This window comes from Ruditapes philippinarum, unplaced genomic scaffold (genome assembly GCF_026571515.1).
Source record: "Ruditapes philippinarum isolate M1 unplaced genomic scaffold, ASM2657151v2 ctg1296_1_1_1_1, whole genome shotgun sequence".
In the NCBI taxonomy this organism is placed as follows: Eukaryota; Metazoa; Mollusca; class Bivalvia; order Venerida; family Veneridae; genus Ruditapes; species Ruditapes philippinarum.
This window is the reverse complement of record NW_026855956.1, coordinates 1-24,446: the sequence shown is the minus strand read 5'-3', so window position 1 is coordinate 24,446 and position 24,446 is coordinate 1. Positions and strand designations below refer to the sequence as shown.

The window sequence follows — 24,446 nt, the reverse complement described above, 5'->3', positions numbered from 1 at the left end:
GTCTTCCTATTAACGATTTATCTGAAGTGAAATGCCTTTTTTTCCAATGCTTTTAAAACAATTACACCAACAATCCACATAAAATATAGATAAAGCTACTTAAATTTCACATACATGTATAGCACATTTTTACATAGCAAGGGAGAAAATTCTGTATGGGGTAAACATTTCACATTTTTTGCATGGAATTTACAGTTTCACATAGCAAGGGAGAAAACTGTGCAGAGTTCACATTTCACACAGTCAAGGGAGAGAACTATGCTTACAATTCATAAGAAAACTTAATTAAAGCCAATTTAACAACAGTAAATGTGTTTCATGTAACACAATTTCTTCCCTTTAGCTTTATATACCGGCACATTACAATTTCCTCAGTGCAATACAAAACTGAAATGTGATCTAAGACTGAAATCCAGTCTAAAAAATACAACAATTTTATTGCTCAATTTCAAATTAGTACTAAAATCAAATCATACAAGTTTTATTGGATTGGTCAGGGTCTTTGTATTTGGAGAGCTTTACAGTGTTTGGTAAAATTCTTGGAAGCATATACAACTGTGCAACCATTTACTAGTAAATCATACAATGCATTTTTTTACCAAATTACACATGATCAAAACAACTAAATATAACCCTAGGAATATACAGATTCAGTAAATTAAATTGAAAAAAAAAGTGAGAAAAAATCCATGTACCTTTCAATGATAACAAAAAAGTGAGTGCAAAAAAATCATCTGATTAAAGAGTTAATAATGATGTCATCTGCATGAGTTATTTATAGCTCATGAGTTATTTATAGCTCATGTCTCAGACAAAACAAATAAACATTTTAAAATTTCTGATATCTGAAATGACCTAAAATTTATTTTAAGAACAAATCATGTGACTATAAATATAACAAATTTTTATACGTTAAGACTTTGATTTCTATATATATGTATCCTGATATTTTACAACGGTGAGGTGATCAAGACTCGTGAGGGTGGAATACCGTAGTTGTTTATTATCATTAAATAAAACCTTTAAACTTATACCGTCTTGACTGTTTCTTCCACTTGATAATAAATTCATCTTTAGTATTTCTTGATATCTGAATTCTGATACAATAGGTTTGTAACTTGGCCTAGTATATACAGTTTGTACTATATTTAAAAATTTGTTCTAAAGTACAAAACTAAACAGACTAATACAAATGATGAAATAAACAATCTGAATTGTATTGAAAAAAACAAAACAGATAGTAATAAATGTTCACAGGACAGAGTAAAAAATACTTTTAATACTACAGAGAAGAAAACAAAACAAACAAAAAAAACTCTTGCATAAAATTGTTCCAAAAATCTTTATCATAACAAGTCTATATTTATATTTAACAAAAAAAAATCACAAAAAAGGCAAGCGTTTAATGAAAACAACATCAAAAATCAAGTATTACTTATGAAATGACTAATGTTCATCTTTTTAAAATAACATTTGTGCCAAAAAAAAAAAATCATATCTCGAAGCCATGCCCGATACAAGACAGAAAATAAATGTGCTGATAACTAATTCTAAAACATTTTGGCCATATATAATCTTCTAATCTTAATTAAGACCAAATACTGAGTAAAAAATACATGATTTTATCAAAGAAAAAAAAAAGTAAAAATTTTCAAAAAATGAATGCAAAATCTCTTCCAAGTTACAATGGGAATAGTGCAACATTTTACCAGAATAATGAATTTAGAGAAGCAACCATTTCTTTACAGCGATTTACGATTTACAGAGATGATACCCCCAAATATATAACAAAAATTATACTATATCACAACAAACAATTGTCCTGTATGATTTAATTTTCTCCGAATGTATTCTCCCCACTGTATGCTATGTACAAGAAACCGTCCTCGTCTTTATGTTCTTCGTAAACCTGACCCATGCTCGCGCTGAAATATATCACAGTATTATGTTAGATGATTATCCCATGCTCACGCTGAAATATTTCACAATATTATGTTAGATGATTATCCCATGCTCGCGCTGAAATATTTCACAATATTATGTTAGATGATTATCCCATGCTCACGCTGAAATATTTCACAATATTATGTTAGATGATTATCCCATGCTCACGCTGAAATATTTCACAATATTATGTTAGATGATTATCCCATGCTCACGCTGAAATATTTCACAATATTATGTTAGATGATTATCCCATGCTCACGCTGAAATATTTCACAATATTATGTTAGATGATTATCCCATGCTCACGCTGAAATATTTCACAATATTATGTTAGATGATTATCCCATGCTCGCGCTGAAATATTTCACAATATTATGTTAGATGATTATCCCACGCTCGCGCTGAAATATTTCACAATATTATGTTAGATGATTATCCCATGCTCGCGCTGAAATATTTCACAATATTATGTTAGATGATTATCCCATGCTCACGCTGAAATATTTCACAATATTATGTTAGATGATTATCCCATGCTCGCGCTGAAATATTTCACAATATTATGTTAGATAATTATCCCATGCTCACGCTGAAATATTTCACAATATTATGTTAGATGATGATAATCAAACATAAAAAATCTGGAAAAAAGCAGTGGTTTTTCTCACTTAATTGGGAAGTGGCCCTTTAAAGCTCTTGATTTTGGGAAAAGCTACATGTATCACTAAAATTGTTAATTTGGGAAGTATCAAAGCTGTTGTAAGTTTATATTTTGGAAAAAACTGTATGATTTTAAAGAAATTTCCATTAGGAAGAGTCCATAATTTTACAGGCCTCTATTATATAAGGTGAAAAAACACTAAATAAAGAGATCTCTAGAAACAATGAAAACAAAGTTTTAAAGTGAAATCTGCCGACTTGGTATAATTGAGTCTGCTCAATGGTAGAAAATTGAAAGTACAATATCCCTCATGTCCCCTTTATACACAAGGTCAAGTTCAAGTGGTTTTCAATCTTCAACATGATTTAAGTATGATACCAAAGGACCAGAAAAATTTAGTAATACTGAAGTGAATTATGGGTAACATAACTGCTGCTACACAGCAAATTGACACCTGCTGTTGTGAAGTATAAAAATCTAGAAAAGGGGAGAGGCACTCTACAACAATGAGAACAAAGTTTTAACAGTACAAATTGTAACACATGTTTGTATTGGAATATATCAATGTAATGATTTAGAAACATCATTCATAACAATAAAATATTATTACTAAACAGTCAACAACAGAACTGAAGATATTGCCAATAATTATTTAGTTTGAGGTTTTAGGTGATGTTAACACTGTACTTTCCCAAGAATTTAGAAGACCTCTAGAGCCCGTCCCTGCAATATTTCAACATGACATTGAAACCAGTAGATACCAGTTGATTATCAACATTTTCAAGAGCTGCACAACTTCCTCACATAATACATGTATATTATTCAACATCTTTGTACTACATTCAAACCCATTGCAGTCACGTGCACATGATTCTAGGTTAGTGACCTTTATTCACTTGACCTAGGATGACCTTTTATCTTGTACATGTTACATGATGTACTTACAATAACATTAACCATCTTTACACTTATATAAATACAGTGAATATACTAAAAGTTTAAAAGTTAATGACCCAAAGGTGACAGATGACACATTAATATGTCTTGAAAAGTTGACAATTCACTTCAATGAATTGGAAATAGATAAAAATAAAAAAATCCCTGGCACTGCGTATAAAAATTCTAAGTCTTTATTGAGAAAGTTGACAGTTTGATTAAATTTAAACAATATGTACTATCAACTAAAAAATTCCTTCAAACTATTGCCTTTGACTGTCATCAAATGAAACATACATGTAATAATAATAATTATGTATGACATTATTATTGACAAATCTAGTTACTGTTATAATATACATGTGTGTACACAGTTACATGTGTTTCCCAGTGCAAAAACAATGACTTGACCTTTTTACAGTATTAATCAATGTGCTTCAAAGAACAAATAGGACATAGGCCTTAGCAACAGGGATGTACTTCCAAAGTGTAGTCATACAGAGCTTTTTACAAAGAAAGGGAAAGTGGCCATATCCTTAAATTTGGTTTAATTTTTGCAACAACAGGGGAAAAAACCCTTGATGTAAATTAAAGGGAGAAAACTGCATGTTTTTAAAGAATATTCCTGAGGCGAAGCAGACTATAAACAGCCACTCGGCCAGCTATAGAAGGGGGGGGGGGGGGGGGGATGGGGTGGAGGAATCATTTAGAAAGACATACATGTAAATGTACATCTTTTTTGTTAGCTCTTTTGGCAGAAGACCTTAAAATAAATGTCCTCATTTTGTTCAAGTGCATTATTTCATACATAAACAGGCACATGTGTACGAGTTATAGCCTTAAACATTTATAAGATCGTTGGGTAGCTTTCTTACAAGAAAGATACTGACAGACACTGATTTCAAATCACTTGCCTGCACCAAAGATAGATTCTACTGTCAGGGGGTCTTTCCAACTCTGTGATTTAACTATATATGGTAATGGCGGCGGCACTGGTTAGTCAATGAGGCGTGGAGTCAAAAGTAGTAAATGTAATTTTGTATGAACAAAGTTTTGGAAAAATTGCCTGTAAAAAACGAGATTAAAATTACCTTGACTGTGGAAGAACTTTTTCAACAAACAGGAATATGGCTTTTTCTGAAGGCAATTGTATCCTCTTTCTTATTATCCACATAAACTGAGCAACTGAAATATCATTTGGTACCAGAAACTTCCTTTTGTCTATGTCTTGAATTTGTGACTTCGGGTCTCTCTCAACAATCACCTGAGTGAAAAAAATATACAATCATGTAATAGCAAAATTTATGATCCTTAAATAAACATGTAGATAAAACGTTGCTGTATAAATATGTTTCTTATAAATCACAAGTTGTACAACATAATTTTTTTCCAAGAAATATTGTTTTTTCTCTTCTTTTTTTTTCTTTTTTTTTTCTAGATTTGTCAGTTAAAAAAGTACTCTAAATAACTAAAACTTTTGTCATGTGAACAAATATATATAAAAAATTAATTGTGTTAATATGCAAATTAAATTACTTTTTTCTTTATTGGTATTAGGGATAAAAAAAATTATAGAAAATAAAAACAGTTTTGCAGTCATTCCTTCTTACATGAAACAATGTGATACAGATTGGGTGTATAAATAAATTATCCAGTTTCCTTAGTATCTGTGTTTAGCAGTAACATGGACATAATTCAGGTTCACATAATTTATGAATCATTCTTTCAATAAGGTTCCTAGTAAAGGAAGATTCTAATGAATATCGTCCTGAGCATAATTAAAATTCTAATTCAAGCATTGTTCAATAGCTAATTCATGTATAATCAAATAGTAAAAATTCTATTACCGGGATTCTCTCTGGGTACTTGTCTCTTATTTTTGTTGATTCTGCCTTCCTCTGATCTGAAATAAATATTACGCTTGTTTTTATATCTATGTAATGCAGCAGGGCCAAAACACCATTTTTGGGGAAGGGGCCTCAGCCTTTTTCTTGGGGAAAATATGCGTGATTTTGGCATACTTAGGGAAAAGGGTCTCAAATTTAACACAAACTTATAACAAGTTCTTCAAAATAGAAAAGCAAAAAGCACTTGGAAATACTAATAAGGCAGTAAAAGACCTTAATTCAACACCATCATTTATTTTGTTCAAAATTCTATCAAAATTTCAAAAGACTGGGGAATTTTGAGGACCAAACTGGGGAAAAAAGAGCTTAGTTTGGTTATGGAAGCAGTCTTTATTAGGCCTCTACAAAGAAGGGTTATTTGGCCCTGTGCAGTTAAGGGTTATGCAACAGTAAAATGTTATATTGCCCTCTTATTTCTTGAGCAAACCTCAAGAAAGAAGGGGAAATGTGGCAAATAGATACTAATAAATTAATACCACTGTTATAACTAGTTTCAATAAGCAGTACAAATACTATATGATTATTATAAATGCAATGTCGAGACAAGGTAATTGTACAGGAATTTAGTATATGTCATATATTTTGAATGATATGAGGAATTGTAACGGAATTTACTTTTAGCATATTAGTATATATGCTGTAACAGTATCCAATGTCTAGTGTGAGAAGTTGAATATAAGTATAATAAGTGAGAAGTCGAATATTAGTATAACAAGTGAAAAGTCGAATATTAGTCTGACAAGTGATGGGTTGAATATGTAATAGAAAGAGCATCGAAACACGAGGCTATCTGATTTGTATAAATCAGATAAATGAGTATAAATCAGATTGCCGAGTGTTTTGATGTTCTTTCTCTTTTGTATCATAGTCAAAAATAAAAACACATTCCCTGATGTCACAATATGAAACCCCAGAAAAAAGGAACCAATGAACGAGCATCTGAAAATAATATTTCTATCGCTTTCCCTTTCCCCGTCATCACAATGTGTAAACCCCAGACAAAATGAACCAATCAATGAGCATGCTCTGCAGGGTAACTAATACCTGCGCTCCAGTTAACGCAATGTGCATGTATTATGTATACGATTTAACTCTGACACATTTTCAACAGCAATGTCCCCAAACTATGATACAATAGTTATTACAACACTTTTTCAGAGACAGAGAGTTTAATATAGTGTATGTTAAAAACTCTGAAATAGGCTTACAGTGATTTTGAACTAGTTAAATAGTATAATAGCACATGACATTTACTAGATGTGATTTACAGACAGTTCACCCAAAGTCAGTTTTGGCAGAATCTTCACCTCTCTTTTTATGAAATCTGATACACTTCACCCCTCATTTTCTGATTAAGCGTTTCATATAAAAAATGTTGAAAAATGTGAGAACTTTGTAATCTATGTGATTAAATATATTTGTTGTTTTAATTTGTTTTTTATTATATACACATGTATTATAAATTTATTTATGTAGACATATTAATAAAATAGAAATATTGTTGTAACAATGTTGTTTTTGTTTTTTTTTTCTTAAAAAAGGGCTGGATGTTTTTGAAATCTGGCTAGAGCAAATAAAAATGGTCATTATTAAATGAACATATTTTCTTTCTAAAATATTTTTATTATTGTAATTTCTAAACTTGCAATGAAAGGTTCACATATCAAAATATTTTATTGTTTATCACTCAGTGATTTTTCTCACTTAAATGGGAAGACTGGCCTTAGCCTCTTGATTTTGGGAAAAATTATCCCTAAAATTGCTAATTTGGGAACCAAAAAACCAGGTTTAAATTCAGATTTTTGGGAAAACTGCATGATTTTAAAGAAAATTTCAATTGGGAAGAGGCCCTTTTTCGGAGTCTGTTATATAAGCAGAAAAATCACTGTCACTCATGCATGAATTTAAAATCTGTGATTTTTCCAAGATTAAATTTTATGATGATACATGTACTTTTAATTTCTTTCACACTGCCTTATTCTTGTTCCTTGACAGTTTACTGTTCATGTTGAAACACACATAATTATATTTGTCAGCAATTATACAAAGCTCTCTCTCATGTTTATTTTTCTTTCGTTTTGTTATGATTACATGTTGTTATAAAAAGTTTTATGTTATATGGTTCATGTAACTGTAATTAAATTGTCTTTCGTGATATAATTTATAAATTATGCTTACTGGTTGGGGACCACCAAACCCGGACAACCATCAAAATGCTTAATATAGTATTTTCTTCGTTCATGTTTCTTCTAAAATTAAGCCAATAAATTTATTTCAACCTCCGTAAATGGTAATATTTTAATGTCTATTTCAAGAATGTTTACGTTGAAATTTGGGGGTCACGAAAGCAATGCCTGACCTCATATACCAGCTATTATCATTTGCAGAGTAAACAATAGAATATATCCAAAACTTCAGCATTTGTTGCTGAAATAATGTATATCATGTTAAAAATCAAAACACCCAAGCTTTTATCTGAATTAAATCATGTAATGTACATATCTGTCCGGAGACACATGGTACTGTAGTGTAGACAATTTAGGTAATTTTGATACCCTCCTTGTCGAGCCTCAGATATAAGTGTTAATACAATCAGAAATAAACAAACTAGTTTGTTAGTTAGGAGAAGAACCTAGCTGAACCATGTCAATTTTTTTGGTCTCTAGGTTAAAAATTATGAATTCTGTACGCAAAAATGTTCAAAAAGTGTCCGGTTGATGGTCCCCGACCAGTACATGTATGTTATATTTTATAAATATACTTAAAAATGCCTGGAGTTACATATTCTAAAGTAAAAAAATTAACATAACAAGGGCATAATTGTTGTTGAAATATTTACTCTAGAATAAATAGGGTTGAGGTGTCAAATGTCTTACAGATTTCAGGTACAGAAGTGTCTTGAGGGGCTAAATGTCTACAAATTTAAGTGGCTAAGACTTAGGTGCCTGCCCAGGGGATGAAGTGTCTTGTCTCCCATGTCACGGCATGTGCATCACTTTGCAGGAACTTTGCCTTAGTTTGACAGAAGTCTAATTCCCTTTTATTCTCCGAGAGTGGAATTGCTGTGATTATCAGTTGTGTTTGGACAGTTTAATGACAGGATTTCCCAAATTAATTCTTATTATTAAGAAAATTATGAACAATTGATGACAAAATTCAATAATTATGATGTACATGTACACATGTAGCATTTTATTAGATCATAATTTCTAATTTGAGTATAAAACAGAAAAAAAAACCAGAAATATTGTTCTTGCACTTGAAAATTCCAAGATAAAGTTAAAATGACAACAGAAAATCTAGAAAAGAAAATGGAAATTCATGTCAAGTGACCATGATCATGACCCCTTTAAAATTATCTTTATTGTGATGTAAAAATGGCACCGGGACAGTAAAATCGGTAAGGATGATTTTATACGCAGGGGGAATAGAAAACCTACCAAATGTGTGCTCTTCCTTGAACTTGAATTTCATTTTGGAACAATATTCGTAAAGTGACCTAAATTTCTTATTTATTTTGATAAGTGACGTCACAGTATGGAGGCGATACTAAACTGCTGACAAATTAGCTGACGATATAGAATATATAGGAAATTGCTGTAATTGATATATTTCTCAATTTCTATTGATATATAATTAATATTTTATTTTAGTATGTTAATGAATTGTCTTCTTTGTGTTATATATTGGTTAAAATTTAAATAATGTAGTCATAATATTGTGTACTTACATAAAAAATATCACGATTTTTTTTCAAATACGTATAAAACTATGCATCATAGATACAATATATACATATACTAATGTATATTTTAACGATTTATAATGATTATTTCGTATTTGGTGCAAATCTGAATTAAAATTGCATGAACAATAACATGATTTTTTCTTTTTTATCAATTGTGATTAGCCGGAAAATTAATTATTTAATGGAGTAATTGCACATTCTGTTTTTTTTATGAACTAGCTATTCTTTAGAAACTCTGACAGGAAAATAAATGAAAATTGCACGTAAAACTTCGTCGTTATCTGTAGGTTCCACCAACAAAATACACAATATCGTGATAGACATGCCCCAATGTCATATATTAGTTTAAAGAAATTTCACACGTGTCATTCTTGATTTGTCTATGACAAAATACAATAAACAGTCCAAAATATGATATTAAATGCTCTCCAGTTAGATATATAGAGAAAAATATATTTTGCCGTGAAATTGTTATTCAATCTGCTGACCAGTTAGATAGACAGGGGAAATGCTGACCAGTAAGTTATTTAGAGAAAAATATATTTTGCCGTAAAATTGTTATTCATTTTATAATGTCCGCAAGTTTAACATATAGTGTATAAAATCATGTCGACAATCTAAAAAGTAAAAAAAGCTGACCAATTAAATATTAATTCAAATTGATTCAAGCCGTAATACTCGAAAATGTTGACCAGTTAGATATATAGGGAAAATGCTGACCAGTTAGACATATATTGAAAATGCTGACCAGTTAGATATATATAGAAAAATGATATTTTGCCGTGAACTTGCTATTCATTTATATATGCAATGTTTATACATTGTATAAAATCATGTCGACCTTTTAATTAAGTAAAAAAATTCTGCTGACCAATTAAATATCAATTCAAATAGATTTAAGCCGTAAAAGTCTTCTTATTCAATATGGTCAGCAAATGCTCTTTACATTCAGGCGAGAAAATGATGACCAGTTAAATATATAGTAGAATCTGCTGACCAGTTAGACATACAGTGAAAATGCTGATTAGTTAGATATATAGAGAAAAATATATTTTGCCGTGAAATTGTTATTAATTTTGTAATGTCTGCAAGTTTAATATATTGTATAAAATCATGTCGACCATTGAATTAAGTAAATAAACTGCGCACCGATTAAACATTAATTCAAATTGATTTAAGCCGTAAAACTCTTCTTATTCTATATGGTCAGCAAATTTAATGCTCTCTACATTCAGACGAGAAAATGCAGACCAGTTAAACATATAGAGAAAATTATATTTTGCCGTGAAATTGCTATTCATATTTTAATCTATGCCAAGTAAAAAAAAACAAAAACAAAAACTGCCGACCAATAAATTAAATATTAATTCAAATTGATTTAACCGTAAAACTACGTACAAATTCGATACACTGTAATTATAACGGATGCTAAAGAAATCGGCTGGATGGATGAAAAATAGATGTATGAATGAATGAATGAATGAATGAATGAATGAATGAATGAATGAATGAATGAATGAATGAATGAATGAATGAATGAATGAATGAATGAATGAATGAATGAATGAATGAATGAATGAATGAATGAATGAATGAATGAATGAATGAATGAATGAATGAATGAATGAATGAATGAATGAATGAATGAATGAATGAATGAATGAATGAATGAATGAATGAATGAATGAATGAATGAATGAATGAATGAATGAATGAATGAATGAATGAATGAATTTGTGATAAAGTGTTTTTGGCTTCAGTGTTATCAAATTAATATCTCAAGTACTCTTAAATTAATATTTCAATGAAAGTTTATGTAGTTGGCATACGTTGTAAAGTTAGGAAAATCAAATAGGTTGATTTCAATACCACTTTATATAAAAAGGTTTCGCTGAGGTCTAAATTCTAAAAACATCAACAAAGACCAAATGGGGCATTTATAGAAATACACTCCTTATTAAATTTAAGAGCGATATTTATAATTAGCGCAGTTCTTAGCTAGATTTGAGTTAAGTTTTCAAAAACCCTTTTCGTTCATTGAACGCCGCCTTTCCTTGTTGATCTTGTTTACCATACAAATGTATTTTAATAACTTTAGGTAATGTTTTTACCAAATTAGTTGTTCTGAGAAGAAAAAAAAACAAAAAAAAACAGCATGAATGAATACTCTGTTATATTGCAAGCAAGTTATTGGAATAGACCGACATGAAATGGTACACAAATCTCGAAAAGGTATCTCGAAAAACCTCATAGGATCGAGAGACTTTTATTACAGACGGATAAAAAGCTCTAAAAATATAGCTCTGTGGTGGATCGATCGAGTCCCTTTTAAATAATACACTAATATTAAAGATCCTGTAACACAATTATTTTATGATTTTATATCATACATATAATGCTCAAATGAAGACTTATCAATATTGTAAGTTCCAAAAAGCATTATTTGTAAAACTATTACCGAATTTACATTTCATGTTTATAAAGTTAGGTAATTAGAAATTTATTTTCTTTCAAGTTTAAGTCACTTTGTTCAATAAGGAATGAATTCCTGATTGTAATGATTACATATACTGGGGACAAATATTTGTAGTACATATTTTACATATTAATTCTTCGATGTTTAAAAATTGTTTTAGAAGCATGTACGTACATAATTATATTGAATTTCACTTAAGTGTGGTAATTTTAACGATCATACAGGATCTTTAATTTAAAAAAAATTAAAACACTTCCTCCGTAAAAATCTTAAATGAGTTACAGTCTCACTAAAAGAAATATTATCTAGGCTCCTATATCAAAAAATCTTTTCTTAAGTTTCCGAGTAATTTCGTCTTCTTTTAATGAAAAAAGCAGTGTTTGATGACCAGATTCCGTTTTATTTTTTAATTTAGCCTAATCCCAAACCACCCCATTTCCGGAACATGCGTATTCGTGAACAGGAAGTGAAAGTTGATTGCCAAATTTTGACAGTTCTATGATGCATTTCTCAAATCAATACACGCCTAAAGTTTGAATATGGCACAGCATAAACAAACAGCTCATGAATTTATTCAAAGCACATTCAGTCCACAAATAGCCGCGCTGTGCAGTAATGATGCAGAGTTGTTATGTCAGAAAAACAACCTGTCATTTGTCCAACTCGTTCAGCCTTTTTGTAGACTGAAGACAGAGGGTAAGCTGAACCAGTACACATGTATTGATCTCTGTTATTTTATATTGCTGTCGAAGAAATTTTCATTCGTACAGATAAGCTGTAAAGTTATGCAATTAAGATTTCTAAAAAACCCATTTATTCATAAAAAGTTACAAATACACAAAGAGACTTGAAAATGTAAAATAAATTATGATTTATGCAAATAATTTCACTTATTTCTTGTACAAAATGCATATCATCCTAGTCGCAGAGGAAGAGTGGTGTCGGAGCAATGCATTGCAGGGGTGTGGAAATATGAAATTTTGCCACTTGCCCACGGACAAGTTGGCCAGAAATTTTTACTTGTCCGCAGCTTAACTGTACTTGCCCATATAAAAATACAATACATTGGCCATGTGTTTAAACAAAAGTTAATTATAGGTTACACTGTCCTTTCATATAGTAAGGTGTGAACAGATTTGCTGAGTAAAGAGAAGACATCATTTCTGTAGTTTAAGGAAACAATCTACAACTCTTTAGTCTTATAAAAGCAATGAATGATGTCCAAACAATTATCCTTTTGAAAATATTTGAACCAAAACAACTTTACAATTGTTACCAAATGTGCATTTTAAAATTTACTTTAAAGAGCGGTTGCCTCCATATGACCTGCATGTATCAAGGAGCTTGCTTTTGTAACAAGAGTTATTCCATGGGTTGAAATGATTGATATGAAAAAGTGTATTTCCTCATAGTTAACCAAGAATCATAACTTAACTTACTACAATAAATGTTCCCCATTGATAAGCGACAAAAATACAGTATTTTGTTTTTCCTACTGGCTCAGATTTTCACTTGTCCACGGACAAGTTCTATAGAAAAATCTACTTGTCCGCAGGCATAAAGTCCCGAGTCGGACAAGTCGGGCATGGGATTTCCACACCCCTGCATTGAACTCTTTGTTTAGGTTTAATGTTCGGATCCCTCTAGTGTTGATTATAACTTGATATATTCTCTTTGACTTTAATAAAGGGGGCGTCCGTGGCCAAGTGGTTAAGGTCGTTGACTTCAAACCACTTGCCCCTCACCGCCGTGGGTTCAAATCCCTACAGGGACTTTTGGATTTTCCAGTGAGAAGCATTACAGCATAGCTTAGCGAACGTTGTGGTTTACCAGTGCAGTGCTGAATGATAATGCACAGAAGTCACTGTAGGTCTCCACCAGTTAAGCTGGAACATGTTATGACTATACGTTCGATGTACACTAAGAAATTTGTGCAATCACTGTTGGCCGATCAGTGTTTATGATAATCGCATTAACTGAGATAAATTGTTGGGTTTGAAATTAATGGACAAAACATTAGATAACTTAGCGAGAATTTTATATTCGAATTATGTAAAAACAATATATTAAAGCTTAAATAATCTTTATGGTACATTTATTAATAATTTATAAACTTTGATTTATCACCGGATTATCTTCAAAAATGCAATATATTACACTTATAATTATTATGGTACATGTATGTCACTCAGCTATATGATGTTATGTTCTACTGATTTTTATCCATAAAATTTAATGCATCCATTGTTGAAATAAATAACAGCATAGTTAACACCCAGCTGATTTTGTGTGTTTTATAGGCACAGTGACATGCAGATTTGCATTTGTGAGATTTTCTCTTATTAATCATTTAATGAAATAGAATTTTATGTTATTTTATTCAGCAAACAAATTTACTATGAAATATAATTTAATGTGTATTTATTCAGCACACATAAAAGATCCGAACAATGTACAGCATAATGTACAACATCTGCGGATCAGCATGGTGGACATGAACTGTCAGATACCCCCAGCTGCAGCAGCCAAGAAGTTAATGAATGATGCCGTAAATAGTGAACAACAAGTGATGGCAGAGGGATCTAGAGGGAATGTTATCTCTGTGGGAGATTATGACCTTCAACTGAGCTGTATGAAACTATTTATTTTTTTCTGAAGTGTTTGAAAATATGTTTAGTCCAATAGAATAGTAGTTTTTCAGATAAATTCTTAAATTTATCAGTCATGTAAATGGACTGCCTGTTTAAATAATTTCAACCACTAGATAAGCTAGTGTTCATTAGTAAGCATTTAGAAAATGAAAGTTTTTGAAGGCCTCTAAATGCTTATTAATGAATGCTAACTTTATATACCTTTTTTTTAAAAAAAATTTACGAGTTGTTGATATAAATATAAGAACTGAAATGCTTCATTATATACTAGTACTGACAAGCTCATATTTTACCTCAATATACCATTACCATAATACTTTATCAAAGAGTTTTGAAATCATTTATCATAAATTTGTTGACCCTTAATCAATTTAAGCATTAATTCAAAATGTTAAATATACAAAATACCTGCTAGCTGAAATTTAGCTAGCATTACTGTTACAGAAATTTCTACATGTTCAGAGTCAACAGAACTTTCCTTTGGCTTTGGGTAATCTAAAATTTATAATAGAATTGACGAAAATTTGGTCTGAATAGGGCCATTCTACAAATTATTTACTTTATAAAATATTGATTGTTTCATTGATTACCATATTTACAATACAATTTTTTAGATGTCATACTTCTTGAAGTCAGTATTAAGATTTAATCTGTGTTTATCTGTTGACAATTTTACCTATACTTTATCATTGTCATTGACATTTTGAAACCAGTATTATAATGTAATCTGTATCTTTTTGTTTACAGCTTCCACACCATGGTTTGAAGCTTACAGAGAGTGTTTCCTACAGACTTTACCACCATCTGATCATGAGTTCCTCAAACATTGTCTAGCTTGTATCCTTGTAGAAGATTAACAATCACATAAAATGATAAAGTTCCATGTCATTTTAATTGATAAGGTTAGGCTGAAACTAACAAAATGGTAAATGTTCACTCCCCCCCCCCCTTCCCAGGGAAAATTGTTTAAAATCATGCAGTTATCCCCTAAATTTCAATTAACATAGCACTGTGTTATCTCCTTTAGGGGATGCCCTTCCTGTGCCCCATTTGTGAAAAAAACTTTAATATGTACAAGTTTCAATAGTTTGTCATTTTATATGTCATATTGCTGAAGAAGTAATTTGAAGATATGATATTTGTTAATTATCATATTTCAGTGTCAAATTTGATTGTATTTGTTACGCTTCGCAATTTGGTTGATATTTGAATTGAATGAACAATGTCAATACAAAAAATTCTGCCAAAAGAAGTTTATAGTTTGTTTTGTTTACTACATTTTTCCTTAACACAATGCACCAGGTATATTTGTTGTGTCTTCCAACCACACAGACCCTCTGGCGATGTTACAAACATTGTCGAGTAGTCAGCAACAACAGCAGTCCCAGTTCCCAAACAAACTGCCACACTGGTTCTGTCCAAATATTCTCAAATATTATGTTCTTGTTCATGACGTAGTGGAAGCAGAGGCCTCTAAGTAAGTTTTCTTGTATTAAAGGATAAGTAGTTATTTGCTCTTTTGCTAATCATTTTAGATTTTAGCAGACTGTAAAAGTCCTCATTACTGTGGGTTCGAATCCTGACAGAGACTTTTGGATTCTTTCACGTGAGGATGCTATCAAGCTAGCTGACGAAACGTCGGTGGTTTTACTCAGGCGCCCATTCGTGCCTGAAATTATGCACAGAAGATTTCCATCTACATACTTTATAATTATAGTACATACTTTATTCATGTGACATATATATTATTTTAACGGCTACTACAGTCTATTTTAAGAATTTTAACTAAGTATATAATTTTTCTTCAAATTTTCACAACAGAGGTTGTTTACTTAAATTCTTATACGCATGATGTTGTATACATATATGTTCATGTAATTAAAGGATTGAAGGAAGGCTATTTTTGAAATTTTCATAACTATTGTTTCTTTTGCATGTACTTTCTAGAGCTGAAGCAGTTTACCAAAGTATGAAGTCATCTTTCGGTCATCAAAGCTGCCATTTGTTACAGATCAATTCTCGTTCATTAACGACGGTCGAAACAATGAAGATGGACACAAGTCTGCCAGATCCATGGGGACAATTTCTAAATAAACCTACAGATGTAGGGGTACGTTTTGACAGTGTTACAAATATAGCTACCCATGTTACTTATTGTATCAAGCAAACATAAGAGTAATATTTTTATTTGCCAATGAATGTCTTATCAGACCAAGTAGAAAAAACAGGAAAGGGAATCTTTTTTCTCGCTCCGAAACTTGTGATACAAAAAGTTACTTTGGTATGCCACTTTGATCATCTTGCGGTTATTGATTAATGAAGTGACTAATTGCGATGCTTTATTGTTTAGAAACTGGCAATGGGATGCTGCATCAGCGGCCTTGTTAGCAAAATTAATCTGATTTGAATAATTGATGCAAATTGTGGATTTTGTCGTAACAAAATATTAATGAATGCTTAGTGGGCATGGTATGAAAGAATTTGTTTTAAGATAACATTTAACATAATTATGCTTTGGCAAATACCTTCCATGTTTATAGATATGAAATCTAACAAGTTTTTCTGTTATTAACTTAGTTTTATCCTTTAAATACTATATCTGGAATGGTCGCAGTTTTGGTATTTGTTGCAAAGAAACCTATCAAACACATGTTGCAGGTGTCATAAACTAATGAAATGTAGAAATAACAAATCACTTGTGTTTTGAGCTGGAATTATAACACAGGCTTTTGTAGGCACGGGAAGGTATTTCTAGCAGAGCTTTGTTACTAATTGTATTATCAGCATTACTAACTTTTTAGTGGCAATAACTACATATACTTACCATTTCGCAACCAGTTTTGAGACAAGCCAGCTTGCCCATGGCATCTGTGCAGTATGACTGAACTTTAATTTTGTGCACAATTCAAGTTTTTATGAATTGGAAGCCATTAAAATTCACAATGGGAAGTTATGAATTAAAAAATCAGGAACAAAAATTTTTTTATACAAATTCAGTTGTGGATGGATGGGGAGGTTTGCATTTAAAGCTTTTAGGGGTGTGATTGTGTTCTGTACTAACAAGGTGTTGTGATTTTAATTCTTTACAGAAAAAGCCTCAAAAGGCTAAATATTTTATACCTTGGGTAAGTGTTGGTGTGACGGTTTTAGAATTTTCTTCTTTGCATTGAGTAAGCATGCATTTATGGGCTAGAATTTTGCTTCTTATGACTCACAATTGCACAATTGTTTTCAAGCTTGAAGGGTTTTTTTTGGCAAAAAAAATAAAAACAAAACAAAAAAAAGTTCAACATAGCATCAGTTTTACTTCTGAAGTTTTTGTTGATAAATTTACATTGTATATGAAATAAAACTGCTACAGGTTACATTTTTATTTCACTTAAACCTTGCAAGTGTTCAATTTTAGCCCTACTTTTCATTTTTCCATACATGAAGCAAATTTTAACATTGTTAAGTATTTCAGCTTTTCATATTTCTATGTACATTTTTTATTTTCTTTTTCTTTTATACATTACATGTGTGATTTGCATGTACAGTTGTAACTCTTTTTTTTGTTTCCGATTTTGTATGCTTATCTATTTGAGGGATTCACATGGTATTTTTTTATCTTTTCTTTTAAAAGAGCAGTCTAACGTGGGCAGTCCTTTTGGATGGGGGGGGGGGAATGGGGCAAAACTTTTATGTTGAAGTATATCATGCAGCTGCCGGTGTGTCCTTTCCTTTCTTCCTTGATTCTATTCTTTATCGTACTTAGTACTACTTACTAACCATTTTTCCAGGGATATTCAGTAACAACTTATAGACTGATATTTTACATATATAATGTCTGTCCATGCTTCACTTACCTTTGGATTAGGTTTCAGACTGGTTTAAATAAGTTCAAGGTCACCTAGATGAAAAATTGAATTTTCTTCAGACTTCTTTTCTGTATAAAGTAACACCATGTGGAAAGCTTTGATCAAAGGGAATGTAGGGAGTGTCCCAGCATTGTTTAAAATATTTTTTCTATTATCTTAATAACATGTAAAAGTAATACTGGATCTTTCTGAAAATTCTTTTAATAGCTTACTAAAATTCCTTGAGACATAATTATGAACTTTATTGTACAACATGGCATAAGTATAGATATGGCCAATTATATATTAATAATGCCTTGTTGGGGCCTCTGTGGACAAGTGGCTCAAATCGCTGGCTCTTTACCACTGGCCCTAACTGTTGTTGGTTCAAATCCCTTCAGGGACGTAATATTATTTGTGCAGGAGTTTTCCAGCCAGTTTAAGAAAAGGTTGGTGGTTCTACTCTGATGCCTACTCTTCATGCCTGAAATAATGTACAGAAGCGCACCTGAGTTCTTTTTTCGGAAAGTCACCATACAATCATAACAGTGTTGGTGTGACTTCAGACCCAACCAGAGAGTAAAAAAACAAGCATTGTAAATGAAATGTCAAATTAAAAAAAAGAAATGAGGGAACTGGGGGTGGCAAAGGAATGAGGAGATAAAAGTATTTATTATTTATTGTGAGCAAGACCAAAATACTGCTTTTTATATTGTGTTCTATCTCGTAATTTTATTTTTCATGTAAATCTAGTAGGGCAGTAATATACAGTACTATATGGAATTACCTAAAAAACATTTTATCAGTTACTATTTAAATATTGGAAGATTCCAGATAACAAACAGATTTGGATTCATGAGTGGTATTTTGTATGTCATAAGTACGAATTTCATAGAGGAAGTGGTCAAGAGGTTTATTATATAGTAACATTTTTTTTTAGTTTATAGTAAATGAGAATAATGATTAGAGCATCCATTGCAACCTGTATAATCATTTTCATATTATTATGTTACAGATTTTTTTTTCATTCATAGGAAGGGGTTGATTACGATGCCGGGGGCAGCAGTGGTGCCGATGATTCCATGTTCCCTACAAGGCTGGAAGAAGGTGCACCGGAAACTAACAACCATGTTCTAGACACAAATTCCCACTCTGATGAAGGTATGAAGTTACAATGTCTTCTTTAATTTACTAATTTATCAAAATGTGATTTCATGGGGTCTCAATTATCCAATGGTTAAGATCACACTGACTGCACATCACTTGCCCTTCAGAGTAGGCTTTGACATTGTGGCTATGAGTCAAACTAGGTACATAGACTTTTTTGATGTGCTGGATCTATCCAGTTTGCTTAAGGAAAAATTATGTTTTGCTCAGGTGACTGCCTTTGTATTATTTTCAGTGCACAAGTAAACTTGCCTTGTGACCTTTACAGTTTCAGGTGGACTCTTTCTATAAATTACTTGTCTATCAATATCTTAGCTTATTGGAGATGAGTTGATTTGTTCTTAGAATATTGCAAAGGTGTGTATTTCAGTGTGTTTATTTTTCAATGAATGGGACTGGAAACTTATTGTATGATTTTAGCCATTTAAAAAAGAGAAAGGGGATTGAAAAATGCATTTAGCTCGCGTTTTTGAAACGTCTCGGGATTGAAATATACATTTATAGAGGGTTTTGAAAATACATGTAAAAAAAACCCACCTGGGACAGCTGACATTGGAACAGAAAATAGTTTGTGGAATATATATCTTATAGGTATAGATGGTCTAGGCTCAGTGACTAACTCAGTTATGGACCATCCCTTGGCCTTGTCAGATGAGAGCCCGCTACAGAGCCCGACCTTAGAATACAGCTCGGACTACCAGGGCTCCACTAGCAGTCTCAACAGCGTTCAGTCAGCCATGTCAAAATCATCCTCATTTAATATGCAAAACAAAGGTCAATTTCCAGGACACGGGATGTGTCTCACGGCCAGTGATCAAGATCGCATTAGGATATTTATACACGAGTTTGCCGTGCGAGCTCTGATACCCTGGGCGGAGCGACAGATGAGAACTTTGAATGACATGGTGAGAAATTTTTTAGCTCGACTTTTCTATGAAAAGGGGAGCTATCCTACTCGCCCCGGCGTCGGCGCGTTAGCGTTTGGCGTCACACCTTGGTTAAGTTTTTCGTACCACCCCACTTTATTTTCAGAAGTATTACAAGTATGGCTTTGAAACTTAACCATACTTGTTCACCATCATAACCTCCATCTACAGACAAGAGTACATAACTCTGTCAAGGTTTTTGACAGAATTATGGCCCTTTTTTGACTTAGAAAGTGTATTGAGCTTGGTTAAGTTTTTTGTACCACCTCACTTTATTTCAAAACCATTGGAGGTATTGCTTTGAAACTGACCATACTTGTTTACCATCACGACCTTCATCAACAGACAAGAGGGACATAACTCTGTCAAGGTTTTTTGACAGAATTATGCCCCTTTTTGACTTAGAAAATACATTGAATATGGGTAAAATCCACTTATTGCCTTAACCCTTTTGAGATATTGCTTTTGAAACTTTTAATGCTATTTCACATCATTACCCCCATCTGTACGCAAGAGAAGGTAACTCTGTCAGGGATTTGTTTTAAAAATTAAGGCCTTTTATCGACTTAGAATCTTGGTTAAGTTTTTTGTACCAGTCAACTTTTTGACTGAAACTGGTTGAGATATTAAATTGGAAAGTTGGAAATACTTGTTTACCATCATGGTCCCAAACATGGGCAGGAGAAGTAATTCTGTTAAGGATTTTATTTGAATTATGGCCCTTTTTGACTTAGAAACTCAGTTAAAATTTTTCATTCTTGTCCACTTGTTGACCTAACCATTTGAGATATTACTTTGGAAGTTGGAGTTCTTATGCTGCCATCATGAGACCTATCTGTAAGCAAGAGAAGATAACTCTGTGAAAATGTTTCTTGATTTGTACTTAGAAATTCCTAGTTTAAAGTCTTGGTGTGCCCTTAACTGTTCCAAAGTTTTTGTTTTTATAGGCAAGCACTAAAAAAGTCGAGCGCGGCGTGTCCTTCTGACAGCTCTTGGTTTTAAGGGGCTTGTTTCCCTTTTAAGCAACTGAATTATTGTGAACACTCATTCGTTTTGAAGTGACATCATTATCATGCTTTTTCATTGTTAGACTCGGTAATTAGATTCCAAAAACAAAGTATGTTCGTCTCTGTGTTAAAGCCATTTCCATTTTAAATGGAATAAAATGGAAGAAAATAAGAAATTAGTTATTTGTTACTCTGTAAATCCTTTAGATATACTAGAATTTTCAAAGCAGTAGGTCAATTTCAAAGATTTTCATCGTATAGGAGCTTTAATCCTAAAGAAATATTTTATTTACAAATATGAGAAAAGAATCTGATCAAATTTTTTTTATATCTACTGGCTGATATTTAACAAAACTAATATCAGAGAAACTTGTTATGCCCTCTACTACTTATGGTGGGGTATTATAGAGTTTCGCATGCCTGTCATATTGACAATACGTATTTAATGTTTGGGCAAACTGACAAACATTATGGTTATATTTTATTTAAAAAATACTTATATATTAGAATAAAAATTTTTTTTTTTTTACAGCTAATGTAAAGAACGGGTTGGGGAAAAGTCATTTTTTGGGACAAAAAATTTTGTTCGGAGGAAAAATCCAAAAAAATAGCCAAGCGCTAAACAGCCCCACATAGTTAAGTTTTGCCCCTCATCTGCAGGAAGTAAAATTGCTTTGGAAATTTGCAGGGGCAATGATTAATCTGACTTCAAAAAAATTTGACTTCACTGCTGTGGGTTCGAAATTTTGACAGGGACTTTTGATTCTTTTTTATTTAGAAAACTATCCCCAGGCTTCAAAAAAATTTTGTCCCCACTCATGCCCATTTGTAAAAAAAATATAAGGGCCTTTTTCCACCAGTAAAATGGAAAAACCTTGTTGGTGCTGTAAACCAAAAACCAAAAAATTTTTACTTTTAAATATTGCCTTTTACTCTTTGGACTTGGGTGCCATTTAAAGGGTTTGAAGTTTTATTGGAGAACTATAAGCAAATTTTAGGAATCCCCAGTTCTATGCTGTGCCTGAAATGCTCTCAGATATATCTCAAGGGGTTTTAAAAAAATGTCACTGCTAACTTTTTTAAAAACTGTGTACTTGGGTTTTGGGGATAGGGAAAGTCTTTTTCCCCAAAAAGAAACCCTTTAATTTGTAATTTAAAAAAATCAGTAAAAATCGCAAAAAACCCTTTGGGGGTTGAAAAACATTTTTTGATTTTAAAAAAAGGGAAAAAAATTTTCAAAAATGTTTGGGGTTTTTTTAAAACCCCAAATTGTACTTTTTAAATCAAAAAGAAAACAATTTTTTCATTTTTTCCCAAAAAATTTATCGGATTCTAAAAAAGGGACCGGGTTTTAGATGAAAAAAGATTGGGGACATAGTTCCTTTTTCAGCTTTACGATTCGCCCACCAGATTCACCCCGAAACAATTTTAATAATGTAAAGCTTGGGTCTTTTGCTGGGCTCTGGAATTGTTTGATTATTCTTATTTCATTTTCAATTTTTTATGATTATTAGTATTCATTACTTTTTAAAAGCCCCCCTTCAAAAAGAAGGGGGATATTTTTTTTTTTCCGGGCGTCGTCGTTGGGCCGTGGGCCGTAATCAAAGTTTTTTTAGTGATAACAAAAAACCCTAAAGGGGCCCTTTGGGAAATTCAAATTGGGATGTTTTTTTGGTCATGACCAGAGTAACCCATTATTTTGGAGCAAGTCGTCAAAGCAAAAGGCACTTTTACCTTGAAGGTTAAAAAATTTCATCAAAACCCAAAAAACGTTAGGCCCCAATTCAAACTTTGATGGTGATTTTTCCATACCCCATAATACCCCTTAATTTTGGGGGCAAAGGCAAAGTCCTTTACTTTTTTAGGTAAAAACGGTTTTCCCAAACAATAAATAAAAAACCCCTTTGGCTAGGAAAATCAAAATTTTATGGGGATTGGGGCATGACCAGTAGAACCCCCATTGTTTGAGGGAAAGGGCAAGGTCACATTGACTTTTAGGGAAAAACGGTTCCATCTATTTTAGAACGCTTAAGGCTAGATTTTTTAAAATTTAGTATAGATTGTCATGACCCCGAGATAACCCCAATTGATTTTGGGGTCAAGGGGGCAAAGGTCAAGTCCCTTTTGAAGTTAAAATGGGTTCCACCTTAACCTAAAGGCTAGGCCCAGGGAATTCAAAAATTGATGTATTGCCATACCAGAGATGCCCCTATTGATTTTGGGGCTGTATTAATGGGCCTATTGATTCTAAAAAATTTAGATATTTTTTTTGGGAAAATTTTTAATAACTTAAATTTGCCCCCAACCTTATTCACAAAAAATTTTACCGGATAGTCATAAAACCAGTAGTTCCTTTTTAATTGTTGTTCAGGTCAAAATCAGCAAATAACCGATCACTGGGCTTTGTGCCCATAGGGGCAAATGTTTTTTTCAAACTATTTTTTCTTTTTATTTATTCATTATAACTTTTTTCTTTATTTTTTAATTTATAAAAAAAAAGTTTTTTTTTAGTATTCACAATTTTTTCTTTTTATTTTTGTATTCATAAAATATTTTCTTGATTATTTTTTATTCATAACATTTTTTTTATTTTTATTCATAACTTATTTTCTTGATTTTAGTATTCAAACTTTTTTTCTTTTTATTTTTTAGTATTCAAGCCCCACTTATTCATATCGTTGACTTATAATTTCCCCCCCCCCCCCGAAAATCTTTTTTAGATTTTTTTTGAAGAAAAACATTTCATGCTGCTATTTTTTGAGATTTATTTTTATAAGGAATAGTTCTTTCTGTATAGCTTATTTTAAATTATATAAATTTTAAAAACTATTTCAGGAAAAGGTTCGTTCAAATTTTATGCAAATTTTCAGGGTCAAAGGGCGTATCCGACATTACTGAGCGGCCATTTCTACATACTCAGTCATGCAAATAAATTCACTAAAAAAAAAAACAAAGGGTTTTATGTGGAAACAGTGTGAGTTTTTTCTTAAAATTTGGGGCACCTTTTTTTACAGGTTTAAAATTTTTGACAGGGAACATTTTCACTGACAATTTTTACTCAAATTCTTAAAATACTTGGATCTTAAAATTTTAAGGACTATCCCCAAATTGGGAAAGTTTATGTTCTGTTTCCAAACTTTGCCAAAAAAAGAGGCAAATGCACCCGACAGGCGTTTTTGGGGGG

General features: G+C 31.8%; 2 protein-coding genes across 2 annotated transcripts; one reads left to right on the top strand and one right to left on the bottom strand.

The window, feature by feature from the left end:
• Positions 1–421: 421 nt before the first annotated feature.
• LOC132744933 (gamma-aminobutyric acid receptor-associated protein-like 2) lies at positions 422–9,028 on the bottom strand. The gene is made up of 4 exons (XM_060733725.1): positions 8,892–9,028; positions 5,392–5,447; positions 4,636–4,808; positions 422–1,925 (listed from the first exon to the last, which is right to left on the bottom strand). The coding sequence occupies exons 1-4, from the start codon at positions 8,923–8,925 to the stop codon at positions 1,832–1,834; spliced, it is 357 nt and encodes a 118-aa protein (XP_060589708.1). The 5' UTR covers positions 8,926–9,028; the 3' UTR covers positions 422–1,831.
• Positions 9,029–12,141: 3,113 nt separating this feature from the next.
• Positions 12,142–20,234, top strand: LOC132744932 (trafficking protein particle complex subunit 8-like; the record flags this gene model as incomplete). The annotated part of the gene is made up of 8 exons (XM_060733724.1): positions 12,142–12,371; positions 14,105–14,305; positions 15,074–15,163; positions 15,629–15,803; positions 16,274–16,436; positions 17,416–17,451; positions 19,197–19,323; positions 19,921–20,234. Coding segments are annotated over exons 1-8 (1,263 nt in total), but the record flags the coding sequence as incomplete, so codon positions are not given.
• Between the last annotated feature and the right edge of the window lie 4,212 nt (positions 20,235–24,446).

Bases quoted from the DNA above. Each gene is read 5' to 3' on its own strand.
- LOC132744933 (XM_060733725.1), bottom strand. From the start codon at position 8,925: ATGAAATTCAAGTTCAAGGAAGAGCACACATTTG. The intron at 5,448-8,891 runs GTAGGTTTTCTA...TATTTATTTCAG, and splicing joins CAAGGAAGAGCACACATTTG to ATCAGAGGAAGGCAGAATCA. The intron at 1,926-4,635 runs GTAATTTTAATC...GATATATTTCAG, and splicing joins AAAGTTCTTCCACAGTCAAG to CGCGAGCATGGGTCAGGTTT.